Genomic DNA, 27393 nt, shown 5'->3' with positions numbered 1-27393 from the left:
TGTATATATATATATGTGTGTATATATGTGTGTGTGTGTGTGTGAAAGGCTTGTTAGCTATTTTTTAGATTACCTTGCTAGGCCCCAAACATGGGACAAATCTTTATTTCCTGTGTCAGCCTATCCTGAAGGCCATCGACAGGCAGTAGTCACACCGGTGACAGCTGAATATATATGAATATATATATTCATTCATTCATTCATTCATTCATTCATTCATTCTCCACCATTCGGTCAGAACGGAAGAAGCTTGGAGGAGAAGCGAAATGTCTTCAAGGAAAAAGACAAAGAAAAGTCCATCACTGGAGATTTTTTTTCAAGAGGAGATTGGACAACCATTTGTCTGAAATGGTATAGGGCAGGGGTCGGCAACCTTGGCCCTTTTGTGACTCGTGGACTTCCACTCCCAGAATTCCTGAGCCAGCCACCCTGAGGGTAAAGGAAGAGGTTTCCAAGCTGAGCTCTGCTGGCTCAGGAATTCTGGGAGTTGAAGTCCATGAGTCATAAAAGAGCCACGTTTGAAGACCCCTCCTCTAAAGGTACAAACCAGTAGTTCCACTGGATGTAGAGTTGGTCTATAGCAGGGGTGGGCAACCTTGGCTCTTTTGTGACTCGTGGACTTCAACTCCCAGAATTCCTGATCCAGCATGAGGAAACTATGGCCCCTTCATGACTGGTGGACTTCAACTCCCAGAATTCCTCAGCCAGCCTGGCTCAGCTTGGATACCTCTCCCTTTCCCCTCAGCATGGCTGGCTCAGGAATTCTGGGAGTTGAAGTCCACCAGTCATAAAGCGGCCTAGGCCTAGGTCAGGGGTAGGTAACTTTGGCCCTTTTATGACTGGTGGACTTCAACTCCCAGAATTCCTGAGCCAGCCTGGCTCAGCTTGGAAACCTCTCCCTTCCCCCTCAGCATGGCTGGCTCAGGAATTCTGGGAGATGAAGTCCACGAGTCATAAAAGAGCCACGGTTGCCTACCCCTGTTACAGTTTCCTGCTTGAGCAGGGGGTTGAACTAGATGACCTCCAAGGTCCCTTCCAACTCTGTTATTCTATATTATGATGATGATTATATTATTTTATATTCTGAATACAGGAAGTCCTCGACCTACAACAGGCCACTTAGTGACCCATTTGAAGTTACAACCACCTTCCCAATAGCTACTTGCAACTTGGTTTCAAAGTTACAACACTCTTACGAACGACCGCAGGGATGCTCCAGGACACACCCACTTATCCCGCTGGGTGCCGGGGTACCTTCACCCACCCAGTGGAAATGGTGCAAATCAGCTGGAGTTCGGAAGCCAAAGAAAGGGAGGAGAAATTGGGGAGGGGGGGCAGCTCAGAAGCCCCAGAAACGAAGGGGAGATTCCCATGCAAGCAGGCTTCCTCCAGGGCCCAGCTAACTTGCCTTTTTGATTTTTAAGCTTCGCCGAGAGAGACATCCGGCCCTGCAGGATTGGTTTTTTTGTTTTGTTTTGTTTTAGCACTGTGGCAAACGTCTGTAGTATTTTGCAAGATCAAATGACCCTGTTGCAAAATACTATAGGAGTCAAATGTTTATGAGCTGTTGCAAAATTTCTGATCCTCCGATTCTCACCAATTCTTCGACTCTTGTAAGTCGAAGATTACCTGTACTGTGGCTTGACATCTTGATTTTTGTTAAAACCAGACACAGAAGGGAAGGAAGCCTGGACGATATCTAACTCTCTGCCCAGTGCAGGAAGAAATTCTTTTTTTTTACTTTTCAGCACAGATTACTATAATTCATTCCAACTCATCCGGAAAGGTTGTTGCATAATTTCTCTGGAAATCTTATTTGCAGCGCTATCCTATTTGCACCCTGACGCAAGCGTGAAGACACCAAGGTTCATTCTAAAATGCATGGTAATGTTATGGAAGACTACAACTGCGTTTGTTTGGTTTTTGTTGTTTTTCTGGCTAGTAAAATTTTTCCCAACTTTGGGCATTTCATCCCAGTCATTTCACTTTTAAAAGACAGCACCGTTAAACAATTAGCGGCGATTAATTGTTAAGAACTGAAACTATTTGCTCATTTGCCTAACGCAGGGGTAGGCAACCTTGGCTCTTTTATGACTTGTGGACTTCAACTCCCAGAATTCCTGAGCCGGCATGGCTCAGCATGGAAACCTCTCCGTTTCCCCTCAGTGTGGCTGGCTCAGGAATTCTGGGAGTTGAAGTCCATGAGTCATAAAGCGGCCTAGGCCAGGGGTAGGCAACCTTGGCTCTTTTATGACTCGTGGACTTCAACTCCCAGAATTCCTGAGCCAGCATGGCTCAGCATGGAAACCTCTCCGTTTCCCCTCAGTGTGGCTGGCTCAGGAATTCTGGGAGTTGAAGTCCATGAGTCATAAAGCGGCCTAGGCCAGGGGTAGGCAACCTTGGCTCTTTTATGACTTGTGGACTTCAACTCCCAGAATTCCTGAGCCGGCATGGCTCAGCATGGAAACCTCTCCATTTCCCCTCAGTGTGGCTGGCTCAGGAATTCTGGGAGTTGAAGTCCATGAGTCATAAAGCGGCCTAGGCCAGGGGTAGGCAACCTTGGCTCTTTTATGACTCGTGGACTTCAACTCCCAGAATTCCTGAGCCAGCATGGCTCAGCATGGAAACCTCTCCGTTTCCCCTCAGTGTGGCTGGCTCAGGAATTCTGGGAGTTGAAGTCCATGAGTCATAAAGCGGCCTAGGCCAGGGGTAGGCAACCTTGGCTCTTTTATGACTTGTGGACTTCAACTCCCAGAATTCCTGAGCCGGCATGGCTCAGCATGGAAACCTCTCCGTTTCCTCTCAGTGTGGCTGGCTCAGGAATTCTGGGAGTTGAAGTCCATGAGTCATAAAGCGGCCTAGGCCAGGGGTAGGCAACCTTGGCTCTTTTATGACTCGTGGACTTCAACTCCCAGAATTCCTGAGCCAGCATGGCTCAGCATGGAAACCTCTCCGTTTCCCCTCAGTGTGGCTGGCTCAGGAATTCTGGGAGTTGAAGTCCATGAGTCATAAAGCGGCCTAGGCCAGGGGTAGGCAACCTTGGCTCTTTTATGACTCGTGGACTTGCCTACCCCTGGCCTAACGCAACATCTTGATGGGTTGTTGTTGTTGTTGTTTTCACATCTGTAAAATTTCAGCAGATACAGTCACTTGCTTTCAGATCCCAGACGCCCAAGACAGGAAGTCCTCAACGTACGACCAAAATTGAGCCCAGAATTTCTGCTTCTAAGCAAGAGAGTCGCTAGGTGAGCTTTGCCTCATCTTATGACCTTCCTTGCCGCAGCTGTTAAGCGAATCAGCGCAATTGTTAAGCTAGTAACACCGTTGTTAAGTGAATATATCTCCATTGACTTTGCTTGTCAGAAGGTCGCAAAAGGGGATAATGTGACCTCGGGACACTGCAACCGTCGTTAATGTGAGTCAATCGCCAGGTGTCTGAATTTTGATCACATGACCGTGGGGTATGCTGCGACAGTTGTATGAAAAACAGGTCCTAAGTCTCATTTTTTTTCATGGCTGGTAACTAAGTGAACTGTTTGTTGTAAGTCGAGGATTACCTCTAATTAACTTTGCCCTTTCTCCGTTGTTGTTTTTTTTTTAAAAAAAAAATACTGCATTTCTATCTCACTGCTTCTCTGCAAAGCAGGGAGGTCGGGGGAGGGCAAAAAAGTCAAGATGGCAGCCCCGCTCCTTTCCTGCACGTGTTGCAAAGCGTGTTAAAAAGAGACGCGGCTTCGATTATGCAGATGTGACCTCCTCCCCCACCCCCAACTCAACCCTTTTAACATACACTCACACACTGACACCCTGGCACAGTAATCAAAGCTACCTATTCCCCCCCCGTTTTACCAAAAACGACAACCCTGCAGGTAGTCTGTGATCAGAGAGACCGAATGGCCCGAGATCCCCCAGTAAGGAAGAATAAGGGGGTTTTTTTGCCATTAGACACAGTGGAAATAAACATCTCTAACCACTATGGGTCACACCCTTGTCTCACTCTAGGTCTGTCCTCTACTCATTTCCACCCCCAACCCACCCCCGCAATGACCCTGTAGCCTTTATCATTGTGATGGCAGGCGGAAACTTAACCGGGAGTGCTTTGGCCGTCGTGGACGCGCTGAGGCGAAGCGCGAGGATTTCCCGCCGGCTGTGAAGCATTTGGGTTCCAGCCGGTCTTCCTCCCGTCCTGGCTCAGCGTTGGTGTGACCTTCGTGTCCTCGTTCCCCCCAGGAAATTGCCCAGCCTGCCCACCCCACCCCGGGTTCGAGTCTGCGACCCGTCGCCTCGTCTCATCTGCCTTGCTCCTGGAGCCTTTGCATCTTCAAAATCTGGAAGAGGATTCTCTGGACGTCTGCATCCATGTGGCCCTGGAAGGAGCAGAAAGGGAAGTGGGGGGTCAGGGAAGAGAGATCGTGAAACATCTGGAGGCGATGTTCCTCGGCGTTGAACCAAGCGTTTTGGCTGGCGGGGCTTTCGCCTCTCTCCCTGCCAGAGGACCGAGGTCCAACAGCAGATCTCTTAATCTCACTCTTCAAGGAGACCAATTGTGCTCGGCGGGAATCCCTGCAAGATCAGCGGTCGTGATCTGTCCGATATAAGAGAATATTTACAGCTCAGGGTTGAAAGGAGCTCCGGGGGGGGGGGGGGGTTCTGAGCTTGGTAGGTTTCTTGCAGACGTTTCATGACGCAAACTGGGTAACGTCGTTAGTGCTAGTCACCCTAGCACCGATGAGGTTGCCTAGTTGGGTCATGAAATGTCTGCAAGACAACAGGAAAGCTCAGAGAGCAGCAAGGACCCCAGTCCTCCCCTTCCTCCTCCTCCCCCTCCCCTTCTTCCTCCTCCTCCTCTCTTTGTAAACCCCACTGACTCCCTTCTAGCACTGATGATGTTACCTAGTTGGGTCATGAAACGTCTGCAAGAAACCAGCCTAGCTCGGAGAGCACCAAGGACCCCACAGTCCTTTTCTCCTCCTCCTCCTCCTCCTCCTCCTCCTCCTCCTCCTCCTCCTCCTCCTCCTCCACAAACCCCTCCTCCCTCTAGAACTGATGACATTCCCTCGTAGGGTCATGAAACGTCTGCAAGAAAACCAACAAGTTCAGAGAGCACCAAGGACCCCACAATCCTCCTCCTCCTCCCACAAACCCCACTGACTCCCTTCTAACACTGATGATGTTACCTAGTTGGGTCATGAAACGTCTGCAAGAAACCAGCCTAGCTCGGAGAGCACCAGGGAACCCCCTCACTCCTCCATAAGTTGCACTGGTTGCCACTCAGCTTCTGGGTTCAACTCCTGGTGCAGGTTATGACCCATAAGGACCTATGTGGCGTGGGGCTGAGTCATCTGAGATATCTCCTCTCCAGTTATATCGACCCATCCCGTCAGGTCTGGCAGAAGAGGCACGTTACGGGCCCCGTCCCGTTCATCTGGCAGGACCAAGGAAGACAGCCTCCTCGTCCGTAGGCCTGGAACATCGTCCCCTCTGGGGTTAGATTGGCCCTGAGGCTTCCAGCCATTCAGACAACCCTGAAGACCCGGGTTTCGCACCAGCCACGTGTGAACCCTGTGAGGTGGCTGCACTGTTCGCAAGTCACACTTTCTGGTTAATTGATTTAACTTCCTTTCTTTTTTTTTCTTTGTAATATTTTATTGATTTTCTAATTTTTCACATTTACGTATTTAAAAAGCAATGTGGCGGCTGGGTTAGTCAATCATTCAATGACGTGCATAAATCTTTTAACTTCTTTTCCAATTGGTTTTTTTCGCGATTGTGGTTTGGCCGGCCGGGGAATTCTGGCAGCTGAAGTCCACATATGTTTAAAATTGCCAAGGTTGAGAAACGTGGGCCTAAAGGACTGGGGGAGCACTTTTTGTTGCTGTTCGTTTCCATACTTCGGCTGGAAAGATAAGAATGTATTCCAGGAAACACTTCAGGACCTGAAATGCACTATCTTGCTCAGAGGTTCTCATGCTGACCCGTTGGACATCGGCCTGCATAGTTTATTCCTAAGGTGGCCCTATGAAAAAAGTCAAAATAAATCAAAATACTGCCATACAAGTAGTCCTTGACGTACAACGGTTCGTCTAGTGACCGTTCGGCACTGAAAAACCTGACCGATGACCATTTTTCACACTTTCGACCGTTGCAGCATCCCTGTGGCCACGTGATTTACATTCGGGTGCTTGACAACTGACTCACATTTGTGACGGTCAGGGGATCTCCTTTTGCAACCTTCCGACAAGCTAAGTTCCATGGGGAAGTCATGATTCACTAAACAGCTGTGTTACTAGTTTAACAGCCGCAGTGATTCACTTCACAAAGGTGGCGAGCAAAACGCATTTAACAATGCGTTTGGGGCAAAACGCATTTAACAAATTTCTCACTTGGCAACATAAATTTTGGGCTCGAATGTGGTCGTAAGGGGAGGACTACCTGTGTGCTCTAGCACGAAGAGTAGCTAATTCCTGATGCAAAGTTGTGTTGTTGGAACAGGACTCTTAAGCTAAGCTGGACGTGTTACTTATAAGGGATGGACAACTGTTCAGCTCCAAAGCCAAAAGCAGCCATGGAACAAACATGGGTGTGCGTGCGTGCGTGCACATATCCACGCAAACGCAGACAGACCTCCAAGTAGATGTTCAGCCAACACCTGTGCACACTTCTCACATTCAGACACGCAAATTGCCCTAGAAACAGGAGAGAGGGGAAGCCTAGGAGAAACGGGATTTTAAGGAGCCATTGATGGACCATGGGAATCAAGGTCACAAAACCAGATGTCTTGACGGAGAAGTGGTCTGTTCTCATAACAAACCAAAGAAATATGATTGGCCAACAGGAAGACTTGGCGGGTGGGGGTTAAGAAGAACGATTGACTAACCAGACTAACCAGATTTTCGAGAAGGAAACTTAAAGAGCTGATTTTGCTTCTTCGGTACCCGAGATGGGTATTCCATAAAGTTTAGCTTTTATGGCACCCTCAGAGCCGTAGAGTTTCTCCTCAATGTTGAATTCACTTGTCGGACTGTTGACACTGGCTCCACGTCACTAGCTGTGTCTCCACACTCAAACAGCAGTTCAGTACTCTAGCCCAGGGGTCCCCAACCCTCAAGCCATACACCAGCGCTGGCTCGCTGCATGCCGAAAGCAGATCCGCACAAACAAGCGAAGCCCTGTTCGCAGGATGCAGGCAGCACGCAAAACCACGCCTTCTCCGGTCCACGGAAAAACATCTCTCCACGGAACCGGTCCCTGGTACCCGAAAGGTCGGGGACCTCTGCTCTGGCCCCCTCCTTATCCCAGCTTTGGGTCCCTGCAAACATATTCCAGAATCTTCTTTTCCCATCCCCGCTGTGAAATATTTCTAATTATGTTCCCTAGCCTGGTAGCGAAATGTCCTTCACCCTCCTATTTCTAACCCACTGTCAGGAATGAAGACCTGAACAACTCACCTGGATAGCGTAGAGAAGGTGTCCCCTGTATAAAGAGATGATATTGCTATGGCGTCGCTCAGATTCCTAGCACGAAAGAGAATGAAAACAAGTAAATAAAAAATAAAATAGCGGAAATGGCTCGGCTAAGATTATTTCAGGTGGCGCCACCAGCAAGATTAGCAAAAATGTTTTAAAATGTGTCAGATAAATGCTGGAAATGTCAAGGTAACTCAGGCACGTATTCTCATGTTTGGTGGACATGTGGCAAAGCCAAGGCCTTTTGGAAAAAAAAGATACACGCTTGGTTAGAAAAAATGTTGGGAGTTCAAACCTGCACTTTTCTTATTAGGTATAATGCCAGAAAAGATTAATTAAACAAAGTCCATATTTGATTTTACACGTCACAATAGCAGCAAGAATAATTTCTGCGCAATATTGGAAAAATGAAGGACTACCACCAGAGGATGAAATAATAATAATAATAAAAATACTGGAATGCGCAGAGAATGGACAGATTAACTGTGAGATTGGAAGATAAAGAAGAAACAGAATATTACCAAATCTGGGATTCTTTTTACAAATGGCTAGAGCAGGGGTAGGCAACCTTGGCTCTTTTATGACTCGTGGACTTCAACTCCCAGAATTCCTGAGCCAGCATGAGGGAACTATGGCCCCTTCATGACTTGTGGACTTCAACTCCCAGAATTCCTCAGCCAGCCTGGCTCAGCTTGGAAACCTCTCCCTTTCCCCTCAGCTTGGCTGGCTCAGGAATTCTGGGAGTTGAAGTCCACAAGTTATAAAGCAGCCTAGGCCAGGAGTAGGCAACCTTGGCTCTTTTATGACTCGTGGACTTCAACTCCCAGAATTCCTAAGCCAGCCACACTGAGGGGAAACGGAGATGAGGCAAAGCTCACTTAGCGACTGTCTTGCTTAGCAGCAGAAATTCTGGGCTCAATTTTGGTCGTACGTTGAGAACTACCTGTCTTGGGCATCTGGGATCTGAAAGCAAGTGACTGTATCTGCTGAAATTTTACAGATGTGAAAACAACAACAACAACAACAACAACCCATCAAGATGTTGCGTTAGGCCAGGGGTAGGCAAGTCCACGAGTCATAAAAGAGCCAAGGTTGCCTACCCCTGGCCTAAGCCGCTTTATGACTCATGGACTTCAACTCCCAGAATTCCTGAGCCAGCCACACTGAGGGGAAAGGGAGAGGTTTCCATGCTGAGCCATGCTGGCTCAGGAATTCTGGGAGTTGAAGTCCACGAGTCATAAAGGAGCCAAGGTTGCCTACCCCTGGCCTAGGCTGCTTTATGACTCGTGGACTTCAACTCCCAGAATTCCTGAGCCAGCCACGCTGAGGGGAAAGGGAGAGGTTTCCAAGCTGAGCCATGCTGGTTCAGGAATTCTGGGAGTTGAAGTCCACGAGTCATCAAAGAGCCAAGGTTGCCCACCCCTGGGCTAGAGGAAAGAACCAAGGATTAGGAATTGATTGCATATTAGCGTTTTTGAATCCAGACAGCACGCTGGTTGAAAAATTAATGTATGTATGCAAGAGAAAATTAATAAAATCTTTTTTTTTAAAAAAAGAGATTATTTCAGGTGGAGTTCACTGCGGTCAGAAACACCTCTGTGGTGGCACTTTTTCCTTGACTGAGGGGAGCTTACATTGGGTCTGTCTGCCTGTTTACAGCCCCTCACTCTGAACGTCCCAGAGTGGTTATTTGGTTATTATTTGGTTATTAATGGGATTCCCCAATTAGCTGTTCTCGATCCTATGAAGAGTCTGAGGGTTAATTTCAAAATTCCTTACAGGACATTGGGGTTTTTCAGAGGCGTTTAGCTAACCCATCCTAGCTTCAAGAGTTGATCCCGTCTCATCTAATCAGTCCCATCTCCTGCAAAGTTCTTCCTTTTATTCTGGTAAGGGACCGTCGCAGTCAGGAGCTTTTGATGGGTGGGTTGGTTGGTTACTGTGTGTGCCATCAAGGTGTCAAAAGAACGGGGCAAATGCATGGAACACAGGTCATCTGCATCTCATCCGGAGGTGGGATTTGAACAGAATGACAAGAGATGGAAGGGACCTTGGAGATCTTCTAGTCCAACCCCCTTACTCAAGCAGAACTTATATCATTTCAGACAAATGGCTCTCCAGTCTCTTCTTAAAAACTTCCAGTGTTGGAGCATTCACCACCTGTGGAGGCAGGTTGTTCCACTGGTTAATTGTTCTCACTGCCAGGAAGTTTCTCCTTATATTCTAGGTTGCTTCTCTCCTTGATGAGTTTCCTACCGTTGCTTCTTGTCCTGCTTTCAGGTGCTTTGGAGAATAGCTTGACTCCCTCTTCTTTGGGGCTGCCCCTGAGATATTGGAAGACTGCTATCCTGTCCCCCCTCGTCCTTCTCTTCATTAAACTGGACATTCCCAATTCCAGCAACCGTTCCTGATATGTTTTAGCCTCCAGTCCTCTGACCATCTTTGTTGCTCTTCTCTGCCCTCTTTCTAGATTCTCAGAATCTTTTTTCTATCGTGGTGACCAAAACTGGATGCAATTGCCGTGTTGGCACGGTGTCTAGAATGCACTATTGCAGGCTGACTCTGCCGACTGCCAGGAGTTCGATCCTGATCAGCTCAAGGCCGACTCAGCCTTCCATCCTTCTGAGGTCGGTAAAATGAGGACCCAGATTGTTGGGGGGCAATAAGCTGACTCTGTAAACTGTTTAGAGAGGGCTGCAAAGCACTGTGAAGCGGTACGTAAGTGCTACCGCTATTCCAAATGGGGTGTTACCAATGCATTACTCCTTGTTCATTTTCCGAGGAACACCTGATCCATCTCAGATGGAAGAAGCCAGACAGTTAGGCTTGAGGGATCCTCCTAAAACAACCTTTAGAGTCTCTCCTTAATTCTCCTTCCTTTGTAAGATACTCACGACCAATTGTTGCTCCAGATCTTGAATTCTGCTCTGGAAAGTAGCTACGTCCAGATCACTGTCCGCCTTTGGTGAGAAGATCCCTTTAGGAGAGGCGCCACTAGAAAGCTCTGAAAGATCCTTCAGAGCTTCTTTCAGTTTGAAGACCTCTTTGGAGAGCTCTGTGATCTGCCAAGAAGGAGGGGAAATAATGACACCAGGGCAACAATTGTGTTTCACATTCGGAAAGCCACGGCTTTTCAACCTTTTCACCCACTGTACCACTTTTAGGCTATGGCAACATTCGAGGACCACCAGTCGCCTAGCAAGGTGTCAAAAACTTGATGACCAAAAAAAAAAAGAAAGAAAGAAAGAAAGTGATGAAGTACAGGTAGTCCTCGACTTACAACAGCTCGCTTAGTGACTGTTCGAAGTTACAATGGCACTGAAAAAAGTGCCCCCCAAGCCACAGCCGAGCAAGACGCCTGCCTGCCCGCCCAGTGGCGCTCTTCCTCCTGTCCGAGGTTTTCATCGTTGTGAGCATTTCTGTTCAGGATTGGGAGTGGGGATGGGGTGGGGTAGGTGTTTGGTTTTTTATTCCCCCCCACTCTGCTGGGTGGTTGCAGCAGGTTTTGGTCACTTCACATGACCCTGGGACACTGTGACCGTCATAAATATGAATCAGTTGCCAAGCATCTGAATGTAAATCACAAGACCCTGGAGATGCTGCAACATTCCAGCTGATCGGCGCTTCTGGGCTCAGAAGCGCCAGGATCAGCGCTGAGCTCCAGCTGGATCCTGGTGCTGATCCCGGCGCTTCCGCTGAGCCCTGACAGCCCTGCAGCTCCAGCCGTCTGTCGCTCAGGCTTGTGCGGTGCTGCCACCGGTTCAGCTCATTCCCCTCCCCCGCTACCACTTCTCTAGGATGGTCGCGTACCACTTGCCAGGTGCCGATGTACCACAGGTGGTACCCGTACCACTGGTTGAAAAGCCCTGCAGTAAGCAACAAATGACAGTCTGGATTCTTCCGCTTGATGCCCAATTGATCCCTCTACCAGAGGGCACAGGTGCATATTTGCATCGGTCCCCACCCTTTTGAGGTAAGCAATAGTAGGCAAAGCCAGAAAAGAAGTAAGAAATAGTAAGTCAAGGAAAATAAGGCCCGAGGTAAGAAAAAAGAATAGATTTCAGCTAATATCAGTTTACACCAGGAGTGTCCAACCTTGGCAACTTTTAAGATCTACGGACTTCAACGAATTTCAGTTTACACCAGGGGTAGTTGCAGTTTACACCCGGGACGTCCGACCTTGGCGACTGTGGACTTCAACTCCCAGAATTCCTCAGCCAGCCAGCCAACTTCTGGGAGTTGAAGTCCACAAGTCTTAAAAGTGGCCGAGGTTGGACATTCCCAATTTACACCAACCGAATAACATTGCGGGAAGGGACCTTGGAGGTCTTCTAGTCCAACCCCCTGCTCAGGTAGGAAACCATCTGCTATCTTGTTCTCCTAGCGAGCTATCCTTTCCACCACATCCCTCCACAATTTCATACGTGAAATTTGGTCTTCAGATTCTTCTAAATAAAATATCCCAAAATCCATATGGGAAGAAAAGAGTGAACGGACTCAGAGGGAGGAGGCGAGGAGAAAGTCGTGGTTGCCAAAGAGAAGCTCAGTCACAAGTATGTAAGCCATAACTCATATGGCAACTTTAGAAGACCTGAAGGCCAAATTTCATTCCCATACTTAGCTACATACTTAGGACTGAGCTGTCATATTTCTCTTTCCCAACCACCATGTTCTCATCTTCTCCTTCCTCTCGACCCATTCGTGCTTTTCTTCCCGTATTTCTTGGGGGCTTCCATCCTCATTTCTTGTCTCTGGAGGACCCAGCTAATAATGGTAGTAAAGTTGGAAGGGACCTCGGAGGTCATCTAGTCCAACCCCCTGCTCAAGCAGGAGACCCCATATACCATTTCAGACAAATGGTTGTCCAGTCTCTTCTTAAATAATAATAATAAACCTTTATTGTCAAAGTACAACATATGTACATTGAGATTAGCTGAGCCTCCCCCCGTGCTCTCTCTCCCCCCAACACACAGTGACAACAAACCCTCCATCCCACCACACCATGTGAACCAACTACACCACACACCGGCCTCCCAAGTCAATTCTGCATAAGTTCACAGAGATTATATCCCATTCAAAAGCCTAACAGCCCACGGATGAAAGCTGTTTTTCAGCCTGTTGGTACGGCTGGCTATATTCCTATATCTCCTACGAGTAAAGAGATACCGTCCAGGGTGTGAGTCATCCCTGAGAATCTTCCTCACTCTTCCAAGGCAACGAGCCCTGGCGAGGTCATCCAGTGGGGTCAGGGAACAGCCCACAATGTCTTGTGCTGTGCTCACCACCCTCTGTAATGCTTTCCTATCCGCGGCTGTCAGACCAGCATACCAAACCACAATACCATACGAGAGGACGCTCTCTATGGTAGACCGGTAAAAGAGGGTCATTAGCCGTTGTTCTGCCCTGTTCTTCCGCAAGACCCTAAGAAAGTGAAGCCTCTGTTGGGCCTTTCTAGCCACCTGAGTTGTGTTAACTTTCCAGGTCAGATCTTCACAGAGGTAGACTCCCAGAAATTTAAAGGAGGAAACTCTCTCTACACAGTCCTCCCCGATGTAAAGTGGGGCAGGTTCCTCCTTTTTTCTCCGGAAGTCTAACACCATCTCTTTCATCTTGCCGATGTTTAGGTGCAAGTTGTTCCACTGGTTAATTGTTCTAACTGTCAGGACCCTCTTTTACCGGTCTACTATAGAGAGCGTCCTCTCGTACGGTATTGTGGTTTGGTATGCTGGTCTGACAGCCGCGGACAGGAAAGTATTACAGAGGGTGGTGAGCACAGCACAAGACATTGTGGGCTGTCCCCTGACCCCACTGGATGACCTCGCCAGGGCCCGCTGCCTTGGAAGAGTGAGGAAAATCCTCAGGGACGACTCACACCCTGGTCGGTACCTCTTTACTCTCCTACCATCAGGTAGGAGATACAGGAGTACAGCCAGCCACACCAAATGGCTGAAAAACAGCTTTTATCCATGGGCTGTCAGGCTCTTGAACGGGAAATAATTTTATAAACTTTATGCATGCTTGACTTGCGAGGCCGGTGCGTTGTGCAATTAGCTCACATGGTGTAACAAGATGGAGGGTTTGTTATCACTGTGAGTTGTGGGGGGGGGCACGAAGGGAGGCTCAGCCAATCTCAATGTATACATGGTTGTCCTTTGACAATAACGGTTCATTCATTCACTCAAGTTTCTCCTTAGTTCCGGGTTGCTTCTCTCCTTGACTAGTTTCCACCCGTTGCTTCTTGTCCTGCCTTCGGGTGCTTTGGAGAATAGCTTGACTGCCTCTTCTTTGGGGCAGCCCCTGAGATATTGGAAGGCTGCTATCCTGTCCCCCCTCGTCCTTCTCTTCATTAAACTGGACATTCCCAATTCCAGCAACCGTTCCTGATATGTTTTAGCCTCCAGTCCCCCGATCATCTTTGTTGCTCTTCTCTGCGCCCTTTCTAGAGTCATTTATTTTATTTTTTTTACATCGGGGTGACCAAAACGGGACGCAACAGGACAAATCCGAGAGCATCTTTTCGGACCAAGCCCAAACCTGACTCACCTTCTTGTCTTTCTCTTGGACCAGCTGGGCCGAGTCCTCGATGTGGCTGTGCAGCTCCTGCAGACGTGCGGACTCGGCTCTCAGGCTCTGCAGCTGCTTCTCGGCGGCGGCCAGCTGGGCCTCGGCGGCGTGCTTCTCGCTCTTCATGAAGAGGGCCTCGCGCTGCACCTGGAAGACTTCGGTGCAGGTCCGCTCGTGCTTGCAGCCCAGGTCGCTCAGCTTCGCCTTCAGGGCCTCGATTTCGGCCCGCGAGGCGGCCCTCAGCTGCTCGTGGGCCTCCTGGGAGACGGCACCCCGACGGACCTCGTCCAGGTCAGCCTGGAGTCGAGAGGCCTCCAGAGCTTTGGCTCTCAGCTCCTGCTCCACCAGCTTCGATTTGGCCTTCAACTCCCACAAGGTGCCTTCCAAGGCCTCCTTGGCCCGGGCGTGCTCGGCCAGGGGCACCGACTCTTGCCTGTAGACCTCGGCGCTCTTCTGAAGTTCGGCCAGCTCGGTCCGAGCGGAGGTGTACTTCTCTCTCATCTCCAGCAGCCTTTCTTCGGCATCGGACAAGGCGGCCTTCAGCTTCTCCACCGTCTCCTCGTGCTCCGCTCTAGAGACGTAGCGAGAGGCCAACATCTCCTTGGTTGCTCGAAGCTCCTCTTCCAGCTTCTCCCGGCCTTCGCGGAGGTCCTCGACGTGACCCTTCACTTCCTGGTGTCGCTTAGTCATGGCTTCCAGCTCTCCTCGCAACTTGCTGGTCTCCTCTTGAAGGGCCTGGTTGATGGAAGACTTTCTTTCCAGAATCTGGTGGCTGTTCTCCTCCTCCTCCTCCTCCTCCTTCTTCAAGGAGGCCCTCAGTTCTCTTAGCTCCGTTTCCGCCGAGGTGCATCTCTTGAGAAGAGCCTCTTTCTCCTTGGAGACGGCATCCAAGGAAGCCCCAAGGGTGGCTTTCATCTCCTCGTAGGCCTCGGCGGAGCAGTTTGGGGCCCCTCTTTTTTCGTGAACCCCGAGCAGCCCTTCCAACTCCTTCACCTTCTGCTCTTGTTCCTTCAGCTCCTCCTGAGACTGGCGCAGAGCGGCCTTCACCGTCTCCAGTTCGATACTGGAACTCTCGGCAGCTTCTTTCTCCTCTACGGACAAGATGCCCAGCTCAATCTGTTCCTGGAGAAGCTTGACCTCTGCCAAAGCTGCCTGATGTTTCTCCTGGGTGTCTCTCAGCTCCTTCGTCAGCTCCTCCACCTCATCTCTCCTCCCCCTCTTGAGTTTGCTTTTTCCTTCCGGCTCTAAGTCAGCTTGGTTTTCCGTCGCTTGGTTCGGCCCGATCGGATCATCCGGGCAGTTGGTCTTCTCCAAAGCTGCCTTAAGGGCTGCGATTTGCTTCTCGTAATCGTCCTTCAGCCGTTCGTAAGCCTCGGCCGAGATGAGTTGAGGGGGGCTTCCATCTGCTCCGTGGCTTTCCAGGGACTTCAGGAGCTCCTGAGTTTCCAGCTGCCGCCCTTTCAGCTTCTCGAACTCGGATCGGAGCGAGTTGTACAAAATGACAGGGATGAAATTCCCAGGAGGGTCGGCCTCCTCCTTCTCTAAAACCTGCACAAAAGAGAAAGTGACTTGATACACCAAAGAAAGAGAGAGAGACACACAAAAAAACAACACCCCAAAAATGATCAGGAGAGAGTTTAACGCGGCGTCTGAGCGGTTGTGTTGCGTGCGTGCAAGCAGTCCTTGACTTCTGACGGACGTTTTTTGTGTTTCTTCTGCGCCTTGGCCTTTCCTAAAAGGGAATTTATTGCTATTTCCGGGTAGTCCTCGGCTTACGACCACAACGGGGCCCCCCAAATTTCCACCGCTTAGCGAGACGGTGGTTAAGGGAGCTTTGTCCTATTTTACGACCTTTCTTGCCGCAGCCGTTCAGCGAGTCGACGCAGCTGCTGAGTTAGTAACACGGTTCTTAAGTGAATCGGGCTTCCCCCTCCACCTTACTTGTCAGAAGGTCGCAAAAGGGGATCGCGTGAAACCCCCACCCCCACCCCAGGACATTGCAACCGTCGTTAAGTACGTGCCGGTTGCCGATCGTTCGAATTTTGATCACAGGACCACAGAGATGCTACAACAGTCGTTAAGTGTGACAAAATGGTCGTAAGTCACTTTTTTGGGGGGCAGTTGTAACTTTGGTCACTAAATGAACAGTTGTAAGTCGAGGACTATCTGTATTCCGACTCTGTCCTTGTGGGGGGGAGGGTCTCCAGCCAAAGGATCCCCCCAGCTGCACGTGACTGCAACTCCAGGAGACCACTGCAGCTGGTCCTCAACTTACAAGCATTTCTTTAGTGACCGTTCCAAGTTACGACGATACTGACTTATGACCGGGTTTCACACTTACGACCCTTACAGCCTCCCCACGGTGACACGATCAAAAGTCAAGTCGTTTGGTAACTGGCACGCACTTATGACGGCTGCGGCATCCCGGGGTCACGTGATCCCCTTTTGCGACCTTCCCAGCCGGCTTCTGGCAAACAAAGTCAATTGGGGGGGGGGGGGGAAGCCGGATTTGCTTAGTGTCCATATGGTTCACTTAACAACTGCGGTGATTTGCTCGGCGACTGGGGGCAAAAAAAAAAAAGTCCTAAAACGGGGCAGAACTCACTTAACAACTGCCTCACTTAGCAATGGAAATTTTGGGCTCGATTGCGGTCGTAAGTCGAGGACTACCTGTCTGTTATTCCCGGTCCCAACGTCCCATGGGGTTCTTGCCATCTTCTCTTGATGAAGCTTAACCTGGCTATCGTGTCTCTCTTCCACCTCCTATTAGGCCCTGCTTGTATGGATGGATTAAAAGTATTGTAACGCTGCAGTAAAATCTGGAAAAGTACCAGTATCTCCGCGGCAGGGGACCAGATTGTGGTGACGCTCTCCGCCAGAGTTTCTCAACCCACAACAGCCACGTGATGGTGGCGATAGTGGCTAGTTGCCGAGAGCCAGCGGCTTCATTCTGGCGGGTTGCAGATCTGCAACCGGCCACAACCAAATTGCACTATCCAGCTGCGCACCCAGTTAGTTTGCACTCTGCTCAACAGCCAATTCCCACAGACGAGAGAGAGATCACCATCCACACGTCGCGATGCGGGTGGTCCTCGACCTACGACCGCAGCTGAGCCCAAGATTTACGTCGCTAAGTGAAACGTCTGTTAGGTCAGTTTGCAACTTCAATTCACCTTACCACACACTTGTTATAAAGGGAATCCCTGCGGTTGCTAAATTACTAACCCGGTCGTTAAGGGAATCTGGCTCCCTCCCCCCCCCGACGGTTGACTTTGCTTGTCAGAAGGTCACAAAAGGAGATCAAGTGCCCCACCGGAGACGCAGCGACCGTCGTAAATATGAGCAGTGGTAGTGCAGTGGTTAGAATGCAGCACTGCAGGCCTGCCTGCAGTTTTGACGGTTCGATCCTGACCAGCTCAAGGTGGACTCAGCCTTCCGTCTTTCCAAGGTCAGTAAAATGAGGACCCAGATTGTTGGGGGAGGGGCAATATTATGACTCTCTAAACTGCTTAGAGAAGGCTGCAAAGCACTGAAGCGGTGTTTAGGTCTGAGTGCTATTGATTTGCTATTGCCCTTCCTTCCTTCCCTCCCTCTCTCCCTTTTCCTTCCTTCGTTCGTTCATTCGTTCCTTCCTTCGTTCCTTCCCTCCCGACCTTTTCCTTCTTTCCTTCCTTCCCACCCTTTTCCTTCCTTCGTTCCTACATTCCTTCCTTCCCTCCCCTTCCTTCCTTCCCTCCCTCCCACCCTTTTCCTTCCTTCCTTCCTTCCTTCCCACCCTTTTCCTTCCTTCCTTCCTTCCTTCCCACCCTTCCTTCCTTCCCTCCCAACCTTTTCCTTCTTTCCTTCCTTCCCACCCTTTTCCTTCCTTCCTTCCTTCCTTCCCACCCTTCCTTCCCTCCCAACCTTTTCCTTCTTTCCTTCCTTCCTTCCTTCCCACCCTTTTCCTTCCTTCCTTCCCACCCTTCCTTCCTTCCCACCCTTTTCCTTCCTTCGTTCCTTCCTTCCTTCCTTCATTCCTTCCTTTCCTTCTTTCCCTCCTCCCCTTCCTTCCCACCCTTTTCCTTCCTTCCTTCCCACCCTTCCTCCCCTCCCTCCCACCCTTTTCCTTCCTTCCTTCTCTCCTGCTCTTCCTTCCTTCCCTCCCTCCCACCCTTCCCTTCCTTCCTTCCTTCCCTCCCACCCTTTTCTTTCTTTCCTTCCTTCCTTCCTTCCTTCGTTCCTTTTCTTCTTTCCCTCCTCCCCTTCCTTCCTTCCCTCCCTCCCACCCTTTTCCTTCCTTCCTTCCTTCCCTCCTGCTCTTCCTTCCTTCCCTCCCTCCCACCCTTCCCTTCCTTCCTTCCCTCCCACCCTTTTCTTTCTTTCTTTCTTTCCTTCCTTCCTTCCTTCCTTCCTTCCTTCCTTCCTTCCTTCCTTCCTTCCCACCCGTCTGCCAGCAGTTCGATCCCGACTGGCTCAACGTTGACTCAGCCTTCCATCCAAGATCGGTAAAAGGATCAGCGTATCATTCTGAGCGCCACTATTGCTATCAGAATTTTGATTATGTGAGCGCGGGGACGCTGCGATGGTTGCAGAGAGGGAAAAAATGGCCCTAAGCCATGTTTTTCTTCAGCGCCATCGTAACCTTGAACTAAACGAACTGTTGTAAGTCGAGGATCACCTGTGCTTTAGAGTCGGTTAAGTCAAGCAATCTTTATATCCACAGAACAGGGGAGGAAACGCCCAGGGTGGGCAAAGGCTGCCATTTACCTGTATTTTTTCCATTAATTTTTTGTTCTTCTGGGTCAGGGACTCGATCTGCCTCTGCAGGGTGGCTAAGAGCTCTTCGGTCGAGGCGCTTAAGCTTTTTTTGGAGAGAAGCTCAGCTGTGGCTAAAAAAAAGAGAGGAAGGAGAAAGGAAGGAAAAAGAAAGAAAGAAAAGAAGGAAGGAAGGAAGGTGGAGAAAAATAGATCAAAGCCGGTGGAGAAGGCCCCACCTGCGCCCAACACTTCTGCGGTTCAGTCAGGTGTTTGTTAAGTGAGGTTTGCCCCGTTTTACGACCTCTCTTGCCACAGTTGTTCAGCGAAACGTGGCAGTTGATAAGTCAGTAACCCCGGTCGTTAAGCAGATCCGGCTTCCCCCACTGACCTTGCTTGTCAAAGGGGATCACGTGAGCCCGGGACGCTGCAACCGTCATAAACACGAGCCAGTTGCCAAGTGTCCCAATTTTGACCACGTGACCATGGGGATGCCGAAATGGTCGTAAGGGTGAAACACGGTCCTACGTCCCTATTTTCAGTGCCGTTGTAACTTTGAATGGTCGCTAAATGAACCATTGTAAGTCAAGGTCTACTTGTATTCCCCTCAGATACACCTGTTGTGATTCAGGGTCAGCCTGTGGGTTTGGCAGTTGATTCAGAGGACTCAGAGGAGGAGGAGGAGGGGGGTGTTGAAGAGCTTAATGAGAGCCCCCAGCCAGGCCCCTCCCATCTGGTCACGACGCAGACCCAGCTGTGTGACCCTGACAGCGTGGATGAAGATGACCCACAGCTGGCCCTGTTCAAGGACGCCCGACGCAGGAGGCAGTCAATCAGGAGTAAACAGAGGAAGGCAATGGGGCTCCTCGGAAGGAGGCAGAGAGAAGCCACGCCCTGAACTGTATAAAAGGGGAATGCGTGGGAGGGCTGGTTTGCTGAAGGCAACCGCTTGAAAAGCTCCTGTTTCTTGGTTCGTGCCTTGTTCTATTTGTTTTTGTAGCAATAAATTTGGCAGGCTTAGTTCCAGCCTCTTGCCTTCTTGTAAAAGGGGTTGTCCCTGCCTTTTCTGCAGGGCCGGTAGCAGGCTGGTACAGAACAACACCCTTGAGATACCCTGTGGTGGTGGTCACTGCGTAACACAGGTAGTCCTCGACCTACGACCGCAATTGGGGGGGGGGTGTTGTCTGAATTTCCGTTGCCAAGCAAGATGGCCGTTAACTGAAGCGCGCCGGACTTTCCGACTTTTTAATGCCACGATTCTTAAACGGTTGTTGTTCAAGGGCACCACACGGTCGTTAAGCGAGTCCAGCTTCCTCCATTGACCCTGCTGGTCAGGAGCTCTCTGGGGAGGTCGGAAACGGCCATTGGGTGACCCCAGAATCCGGCAACCGTTACAAATACATACAGAGGGACAAGTGGCTGGATTTTGATCGCGGGACCTTAGGGATGCTGCAGTGGTCGTATGTGCGTGGACTGATTGTATGAAGTCGCTTTTTTCACTGCGGTTGTATTTCCGAACGGTCAGTAAATGAATGGTGGCAAGTAGAGGTCTATCTGTGTTTAGACGGGGCCTCGCCAACAGATCTGCTCAGTTCTGAACATAATAATAATAATAATAATAATAATAATAATAATAATAATAATAATAATAATAATAATAATAATAATAATAATAATAATAATGATGATGATGATGATGGTGGTGGTGGTGGTGGTGGTGGTGGTGGTGGTGGAAGGGACCTTAGAGGTCATCTAGTACAACCCCCTGCTCAGGCAATGTCCAGTCTCTTCTTAAAAACTTCCAGTGTTCGGCTTATTTGAAAGATCATTCGCAAGAACGTTATATTATGGAGTGGGAAAAATGGATTGAATATATCCAGAAGAAATACGGGACTAAAAAGTTTCACTTAGCATTTGAATAAGTCTTCCTTTCTTTTTTCTTTTTTCTTTCTTTTTTATATGTAATATTAATATTGCTTGTAGTTATTTTATATGAGCTAGAGAGTGATAGATTTAAGAATTTATTGTTGGTAGCATATGGATGTTTATGATTGTTCTTTGTTTTTATACCCTGTACTTAGCTCTGGGAAGTCGGGGGGGGAGGGGGGAAAGGGGGGGAGGGGTAGGGAGGGATAGGTAGGGGAGGGGGAGGGGGGGATTGTTAAAGATAAAATGTATTTTAAAACTTTTCAATTAAAAAAAAAAACTTCCAGTGTTGGAGCATTCATTACTTCTGGAGGCAGGTAGTTCCACTGGTTAATTATTCCAACTGTCGGAAAATTTCTCCTTAGTTCTAGGTTGCTTCTCTCTTTTATTAGTCTGCTTCTTGTCCTGCCTTCGGGCACTTTGCAGAACAGCTTGGCTCCCTCTTCTTTGGGGCAGCCCCTGAGATACTGGAACATGTCTCCCCTCGTCCTTCTCTTCATTAAACTCGACACCCCCAATTGCAGCACAATTGTGTTCCCGACTTAACAACTGCAAGTGATTCCCTGAACCGCTGTGGCCAGAAAGGTCATAAAACACGGTCAAACTCACTTCACAAATCTCTCGCTTCATGACCTGAAACGTTGGGCTCAGTCGCGGTCGTAAAGTCGAGGACGGCCCGTATTCTGACGCAAGAGCCTTGGTGGAGCAGTGGGCTAAGGCCTCCTTAAGGAACACCAGCTGCCTGCAATTAGTGCAGGTTCGAGTCCCACCAGGCTCAAGGTTGACTCAGCCTTCCATCCTTCCGAGGTAGGCAAAATGAGGACCCAGATTGTTGGGGGCAATTAAGCTGACTTTGTAATAATGCCGCTTGGGGTGTGTGTGAAAGCCCTAATAAGCAGGCATATACATAGAATGAAGGCTACTGCTAAGCTTGTAAGCCGCCCTGAGTCTTCGGAGAAGGGCGGGATATAAATGGAATTAAAATTTAAAAAAAAAGATTAAGGGCCGGCCTTACCTGGAAGCTCCAGCAGTTCCCCTTCTTCGTCCGGCAGGGTTTCCACGTCGTAGCTGGTATTTTCCTTGTCGTTCTGCACAAAGAGAAGGCGAGACGAGTCGAGAGTTTTCCAGAATGTGGGAATCTAAAGCAAGCTCTACGGAGCTGCTCTCGGCTGGGGGAGAAGGCAACTATTTTGGAAAAAAATGGACTTTATGCAAATGCCAGTAGGTGCGTTTCTCTCTCCTGGACGCTGCCCAGGTGTGATGGAAGATGGCCCCGCTTCTCAAGAGGGAGGGAGGAGGGGGCCCCTGGCCGCTCCCCGAGTTTAGTTGTTTCCTTGCAGACGTTTCCTAAGCCTTCTGGGTAACATCACCAGTGCTGGACCAGAGTGGGGTTTGGGGACAGGAGGAGAAAAACTGTGGGCTCCCTGGTGCTCTCTCGAGTTTGATCGTTTTCTTGTAGACATTTCTTTACAAGACTAGGTAACATCGTCAGTGCAGAGTGAAATGTCTGCAAGAAAGCAGCCAAGCCCAGAGGGCACTAAGGACCCCACAGTCCTCCTCCCTCTCCTCCTCCTCCCCTTCCTTCCTTCCTTCCTTCCTTCCTTCCTTCCTTCCTTCCTTCCTTCCTTCCTTCCTTCCTTCCTTCCTTCACTGATATTGTTCCCAAGTTGGGACATAAAACGTCTGCAAGAAAACAGCCAAGCTCAGAGATCACCAGGGACTTCACAGCCCTCCACCTTCTCCTCCCCTTCCTTCCTTCCTTCCTTCCTTCCTTCCTTCCTTCCTTCCTTCCTTCCTTCCTTCCTCCCTCTCTCCCTTCCTCCCTTCTAGCACTGATATTGTTCCCTAGTTGGGTCATAAAACATCTGCAAGAAAACAGCCAGGCTCAGAGATCACCAGCGACCACACAGCCCTCCACCTTCTCCTCCCCTTCCTTCCTTCCTTCCTTCCTTCCTTCCTTCCTTCCTTCCTTCCTTCCTTCCTTCCTTCCTTCCTTCCTTCCTCTCTCCCTTCCTCCCTTCTAGCACTGATATTGTTTCCTAGTTGGGTCATAAAACATCTGCAAGAAAACAGCCAGGCTCAGAGATCACCAGGGACCTCACAGTCCTCCTCCTCCTCCTCCTCCTCCTCCTCCTCCTCCTCCTCCTCCTCCTCCTCCTCCTCCTCCTCCTCTCCTTCCTTCCTTCCTTCCTTCCTTCCTTCCTTCCTTCCTTCCTTCCTTCCTTCCAGCACTGATATTGTTCCCTAGTTGGGTCATAAAACGTCTGCAAGAAAACAGCCAAGCTCAGAGATCACCAAGGTCACACACACCTCCTCCAGTTCAACCCTGCGCTACAAATATTCTCCTCCATCGGGAGGGGGGGGCGTATTCCCAAGGAGCAAGAAGAGAGCCCCCCTCCGTTCGGGTAGTTTGTGTAACGAGAAAGAAGCTGCAGGCAGCTCCTCCCGAACAGTTCCCCGAGCACACGTGCTACCCACTCAATTATTATTCATTCAATTCCGTTTGGCACCCGGTGACGCCTTGCAGGGACGTCAGCTTGCTTTTGTCAGGCAAGATCTCGTGTGCAGGTGAGGAACGGCAATGAAACCTCCTTGGGGAGAAAAAATCACAGCGTGCCTTTCGTGGTTTTCGCGGCCTGACACCCCTGCTTTAACTTGACCGTCGAGAGGGCTGGACGGCTGGGCCGGTCGCTCCCTGTGGAGCGCGACAACGTACCCCAAGCTCGTCTCAAAGGAACGACTGGATCTTTAAGCCTTCCTTCGGTACCTCACAGAACGAAAGCCGGCTTCGCAGCATGTCCAGTTCCTTCTTGAGACTTTCCTTCTCGTTGGCCGTCTCCGCCAGTTGGCGTCGAAGATCCTCTAACTGGGAAGACGACAAAAAAAACACAACAACAACAGCAAGATTTTATTCCAAGTGTGACGCTCGCCTGTTCGGGTATCTGGCGAATTCTTTTGAACAGAGAGGAACGTCCTGGAAACGGAAGGGAAGGAAGGAAGAAAAAAGAGGAAGGAAGGAAGAAAAGAAAGAAAGAGAAAGGAAAGGAAAGGGAAAGGAAGGGAAGGGAAGGGAAGGGAAGGGAAGGGAAGGGAAGGGAAGGGAAGGGAGGGAGGGAGGAAGGAAGGAAGGAAGGAAGGAAGGAAGGAAGGAAGGAAGGAAGGAAGGAAGGAAGGAAGGAAGGAAGGAAGGGAAAGGAAAGGAAGCGAGGAAGGAAGGAAGGAAGGAAGGAAGGAAGGAAGGAAGAAAGAAAGAAAGAAAGAAAGAAAGAAAGAAAGAAAGAAAGAAAGAAAGAAAGAAAGAAAGAAAGAAAGAAACTCACCTGCTTCTCCAGAACAGGCAAGGAGCCGTTTTGGATCTCCAGCTGTTCCGAGAGGCAAAAGTGGGGGGGAGGGGGGGAAGAGGTAAAGTTCATTGCCAGGAAAATGTCTGGTTTATTGACCAATCTCTCGAATCTCCGATCTCCCTTCCCAATTCTGGATGACCAGAAGGCAAAATAAAGCGCGGAATTAAACGCAGGGACCAAAAATCACTAATCAAGGCAATCCCTGCGGGATTGATTTATTTAACGGTACGCTTGGAAAGGGGTGGTGGTGGTGGTCCCTTTCCAAAGATTAGCGGGGGGACGGGACACACAGCTTCTGCCGAGATGCACCCATTTCAGAAGAGCGAGTAGGAGGTCTTCGTACTTCCTGACAGTGAGGACAATTAACCAGTGGAACAACCTGCCTCCAGAAGGGGTGAACGCTCCAACACTGGAAGTTTTTAAGAAGAGACTGGACAGACATTTGTCTGAAATGGGATAGGGTTTCCTGCCTGAGCAGGGGGTTGGACTAGATGACCTCCAAGGTCCCTTCCAACCTTATATTATTATTATTATTAGTAGTAGTATTAGTATTAGTATTAGTATTAGTATTAGTATTAGTATTAGTATTAGTATTAGTATTAGTATTAGTATTAGTATTAGTATTAGTATTAGTATTATAATGTGTCTGTGAAGATGCTCCGTCGTCCCCCCAGGTCAGGGTTGTCCCGAAGGTGCTTTTTCAGGAGGCAACTGGACTTTCTTGTTTTGCCTTCGAAGACGTTTCGCTTCTCCTCCCAGAAGCTTCTTCAGCTCTGACTGGGATGGTGGGGAAGGGAAGGATTTATACTCCTTGCAGACAGCCGGTCATTCGCATCCTTTTTTTTTTTTAGAGAGTCCTTGAGGCCACTGGGAGGCTTGTCTGTTTTCCTCGGGGTCACCACTGGAGTGGGGGCAAATGGGTGTGGAGCCTTCTCGGAGCTGCGGAAAGGATGTCCGTGAAGGCTCCACACCCATTTGCAGCTGATCTTCAGAAGCGGTGGGGTGCTCCACCCCTGGAGGCCTTTTAAGAAGAGACCGGACAGCCACCAGTCTGAAGTGGTACAGGGTCTCCTGCTGGAGCAGGGGGCTGGACTAGATGACCTCCGAGGTCCCTTCCAGCTCTATACTGATCGACTGAAATCTTTATCCGGGGTGGTCTTCAAAGACTCACTTCCTGTTTCTGTTTGTCCTGGAGCTGCTCCAGTCCCCGGATCTTTTGAAGAAAGTGGGCCCTCTCCTGTTGTAGCTTCGCAATCTCCTCATAGGCGTCCCGATCCTCCTAGGAGTAAAACAGGTAGTTGGGGAACCTTCAGCCAGTCCCCTCGTCCCTTTCTCTCTCTCCTTCTCTCTCTCCCCTTTCTCGCTCTCTCCTTTTCTTTCTCTCTCCTCTCTCCCTCTCTTCTTCTCTCCTTCTCTCTCTCTCCCCTTTCTCTTTCTCTTTTCTCTCCTTTTCTCTTTCTCTCTCCCCTTTCTCTCTCTCTTTCTCTCCTCTCTCCTCTCCCCTTTCTCGCTCTCTCCTTTTCTCTTTCTCTCTCCTCTCTCCCTCTCTTCTTCTCTCTCCCCTCTCTCTTTCTCTTCTCTCTCTCCTTTTCTTTCTGTCTCTCCTTTTCTCTCTCCTCTTTCTCTCTCCTCTCCCCTCTCCCCTTTCTCGCTCTCTCCCCTTTCTCTCTCTCCTTTTCTTTCTCTCTCTCTCCCTTCTCTCTCTCCCCTTTCTCTCTCTCCTTTTCTTTCTCTCTCCTCTCTCCCTCTTCTTCTCTCCTTCTCTCTCTCTCCCCTTTCTCTTTCTCTTCTTTCTCTCTCCCCTTTCTCTTTTTCTCTCCTCTCTCCTCTCCTCTCTCCCCTTTCTCGCTCTCTCTCCTTTTCTTTCTCTCCTCTCTCCCTCTCTTCTTCTCTCTTCCCTCTCTCTTTCTCTTCTCTCTCTCCTTTTCTCTTTCTCTCTCTCCCTTCTCTCTTTCTCTCCTCTCTCCTCTCCCCTTTCTCGCTCTCTCCTTTTCTCTCTCTCCTCTCTCCCTCTCTTCTTCTCTCTCCCCTCTTTCTCTTCTCTCTCCTTTTCTTTCTCTCTCTCTCCTCCCTCTCTCTTTCTTTCTGTCTCTCCTTTTCTCTCTCCTCTTTCTCTCTCCTCTCCCCTCTCTCCCCTTTCTTGCTCTCTCCCTTCTCTCTCTCCTTTTCTCTTTCTCTCCTTTTCTCTCTCTCTCCCTTCTCTCTCTCCCCTTTCTCTCTCTCTCCTTCCCTCTTTCTCTCCTTTTCTCTCTCTCTCCCTTCTCTCTCTCCTTTTCTCTCCTCTCTCCCTCTTCTTCTCTCCTTCTCTCTCCCCTTTCTTTCTCTCTCCTTTTCTCTTTCTCTCTCCCCCCTTTCTCTCTCCTCTCTCTCCTCTTCTCTCTCCCCCCTCTCTCTCTCCTTTTCTTTCTCTCTCCTCTCTCTCTCTCTCCTTCTCTTTCTTTCTCTCCTTTTCTTTCTCTCTCCCCTCTTTCTCTCTCTCCTTTTCTCTCTCCTCTCCCCTCTTCTTCTCTCTCCCCTCTCTCTTTCTCTTCTCTCTCTCCTTTTCTCTTTCTCTCTCTCCCCTCTCTCTCTCTCTCTCCTTTTCTCTCCTCTTTCTCTCTCCTCTCCTCTCTCCCCTTTCTTGCTCTCTCTCCTTTTCTCTTTCTCTCTCCTCTCTCCCTCTCTTCTTCTCTCTCCCCTCTCTTTCTCTTCTCTCTCCTTTTCTCTTTCTCTCTCTCCCCTCTCTCTCTCTCTCTCCTTCTCTCTTTCTGTCTCTCCTTTTCCCTCTTTCATGAAACGTCTGCAAGAAAACCACCAAGTTCAGAGACCACCAAGAACCCCACAGTCCTCCTCCTCCTCCTCCTCCTCCTCCAACCTTCTAGCACCGAAGACATTGCCTAGTTGGGTCGTGAAACGTCTGCAAGAAAAACCACCAAGTTCCGAGAGCACCCAGGACTTCGTCATTCCAGCCTGAGCTACAGAGATCCTCTTCTGTTGGGAATACTCGAGCCATTTCCACCTTCCGGAAGGATTTCCCCCTTTCGAGTTGAGCCAAGAGCCCTGGATATCCTGGTCACCCCCCCCCCAAATGCCAGAATGGTCCCTTTTCAGCCCAAGGGACTGGTGGGGCCCCCCATCTCTTTCTTCAGTGGACAATCTGGGCACGCGAGCCCATCGGCCACCGACCTGGTTGGGGTTGCTGGCGGGCGGCTGCGGTGCCTTCCGCTTCCTCGGACTGTGGCTCTTCTCCTTGCAGCAGAGAGACTGTCGAGAGGAAGAGGCCTGAGGGAGGGAGGGAGGGAGGGAGAGAAGAGGAGAGGAAGAGGGGAGAAAAAGGAGGGAGGGAGGGAGGGAGGAAGAAAGGGGAAAGGGAGGGAGGG

At 49.7% G+C, this 27393-nt stretch overlaps 1 protein-coding gene across 1 annotated transcript in view; it reads right to left on the bottom strand.

Moving 5' to 3' along the window:
• Window positions 1–4289: 4289 nt before the first annotated feature.
• Window positions 4290–27393, bottom strand: part of ANKRD24 (ankyrin repeat domain 24) — a gene marked incomplete at both ends in the record, with an annotated part of 49214 nt that continues 26110 nt past the window's right edge. The window contains 10 exons of the mRNA XM_081314913.1: window positions 4290–4367; window positions 7449–7514; window positions 10361–10528; window positions 14010–15578; window positions 18777–18898; window positions 21706–21778; window positions 23458–23556; window positions 24011–24052; window positions 25206–25313; window positions 27200–27295. Of these exons, the coding sequence (XP_081171039.1) occupies window positions 4290–4367; window positions 7449–7514; window positions 10361–10528; window positions 14010–15578; window positions 18777–18898; window positions 21706–21778; window positions 23458–23556; window positions 24011–24052; window positions 25206–25313; window positions 27200–27295 (2421 nt within the window). The remainder of the gene's footprint in view (window positions 4368–7448; window positions 7515–10360; window positions 10529–14009; window positions 15579–18776; window positions 18899–21705; window positions 21779–23457; window positions 23557–24010; window positions 24053–25205; window positions 25314–27199; window positions 27296–27393) is intronic.

Source organism: Vipera berus, assembly GCF_964194415.1.
Source record: "Vipera berus genome assembly, chromosome: 1".
Lineage (NCBI taxonomy): Eukaryota > Metazoa > Chordata > Lepidosauria > Squamata > Viperidae > Vipera > Vipera berus.
The sequence above is the reverse complement of the archived record's forward strand: the minus strand, read 5'-3'. Positions and strand labels throughout refer to the sequence as shown.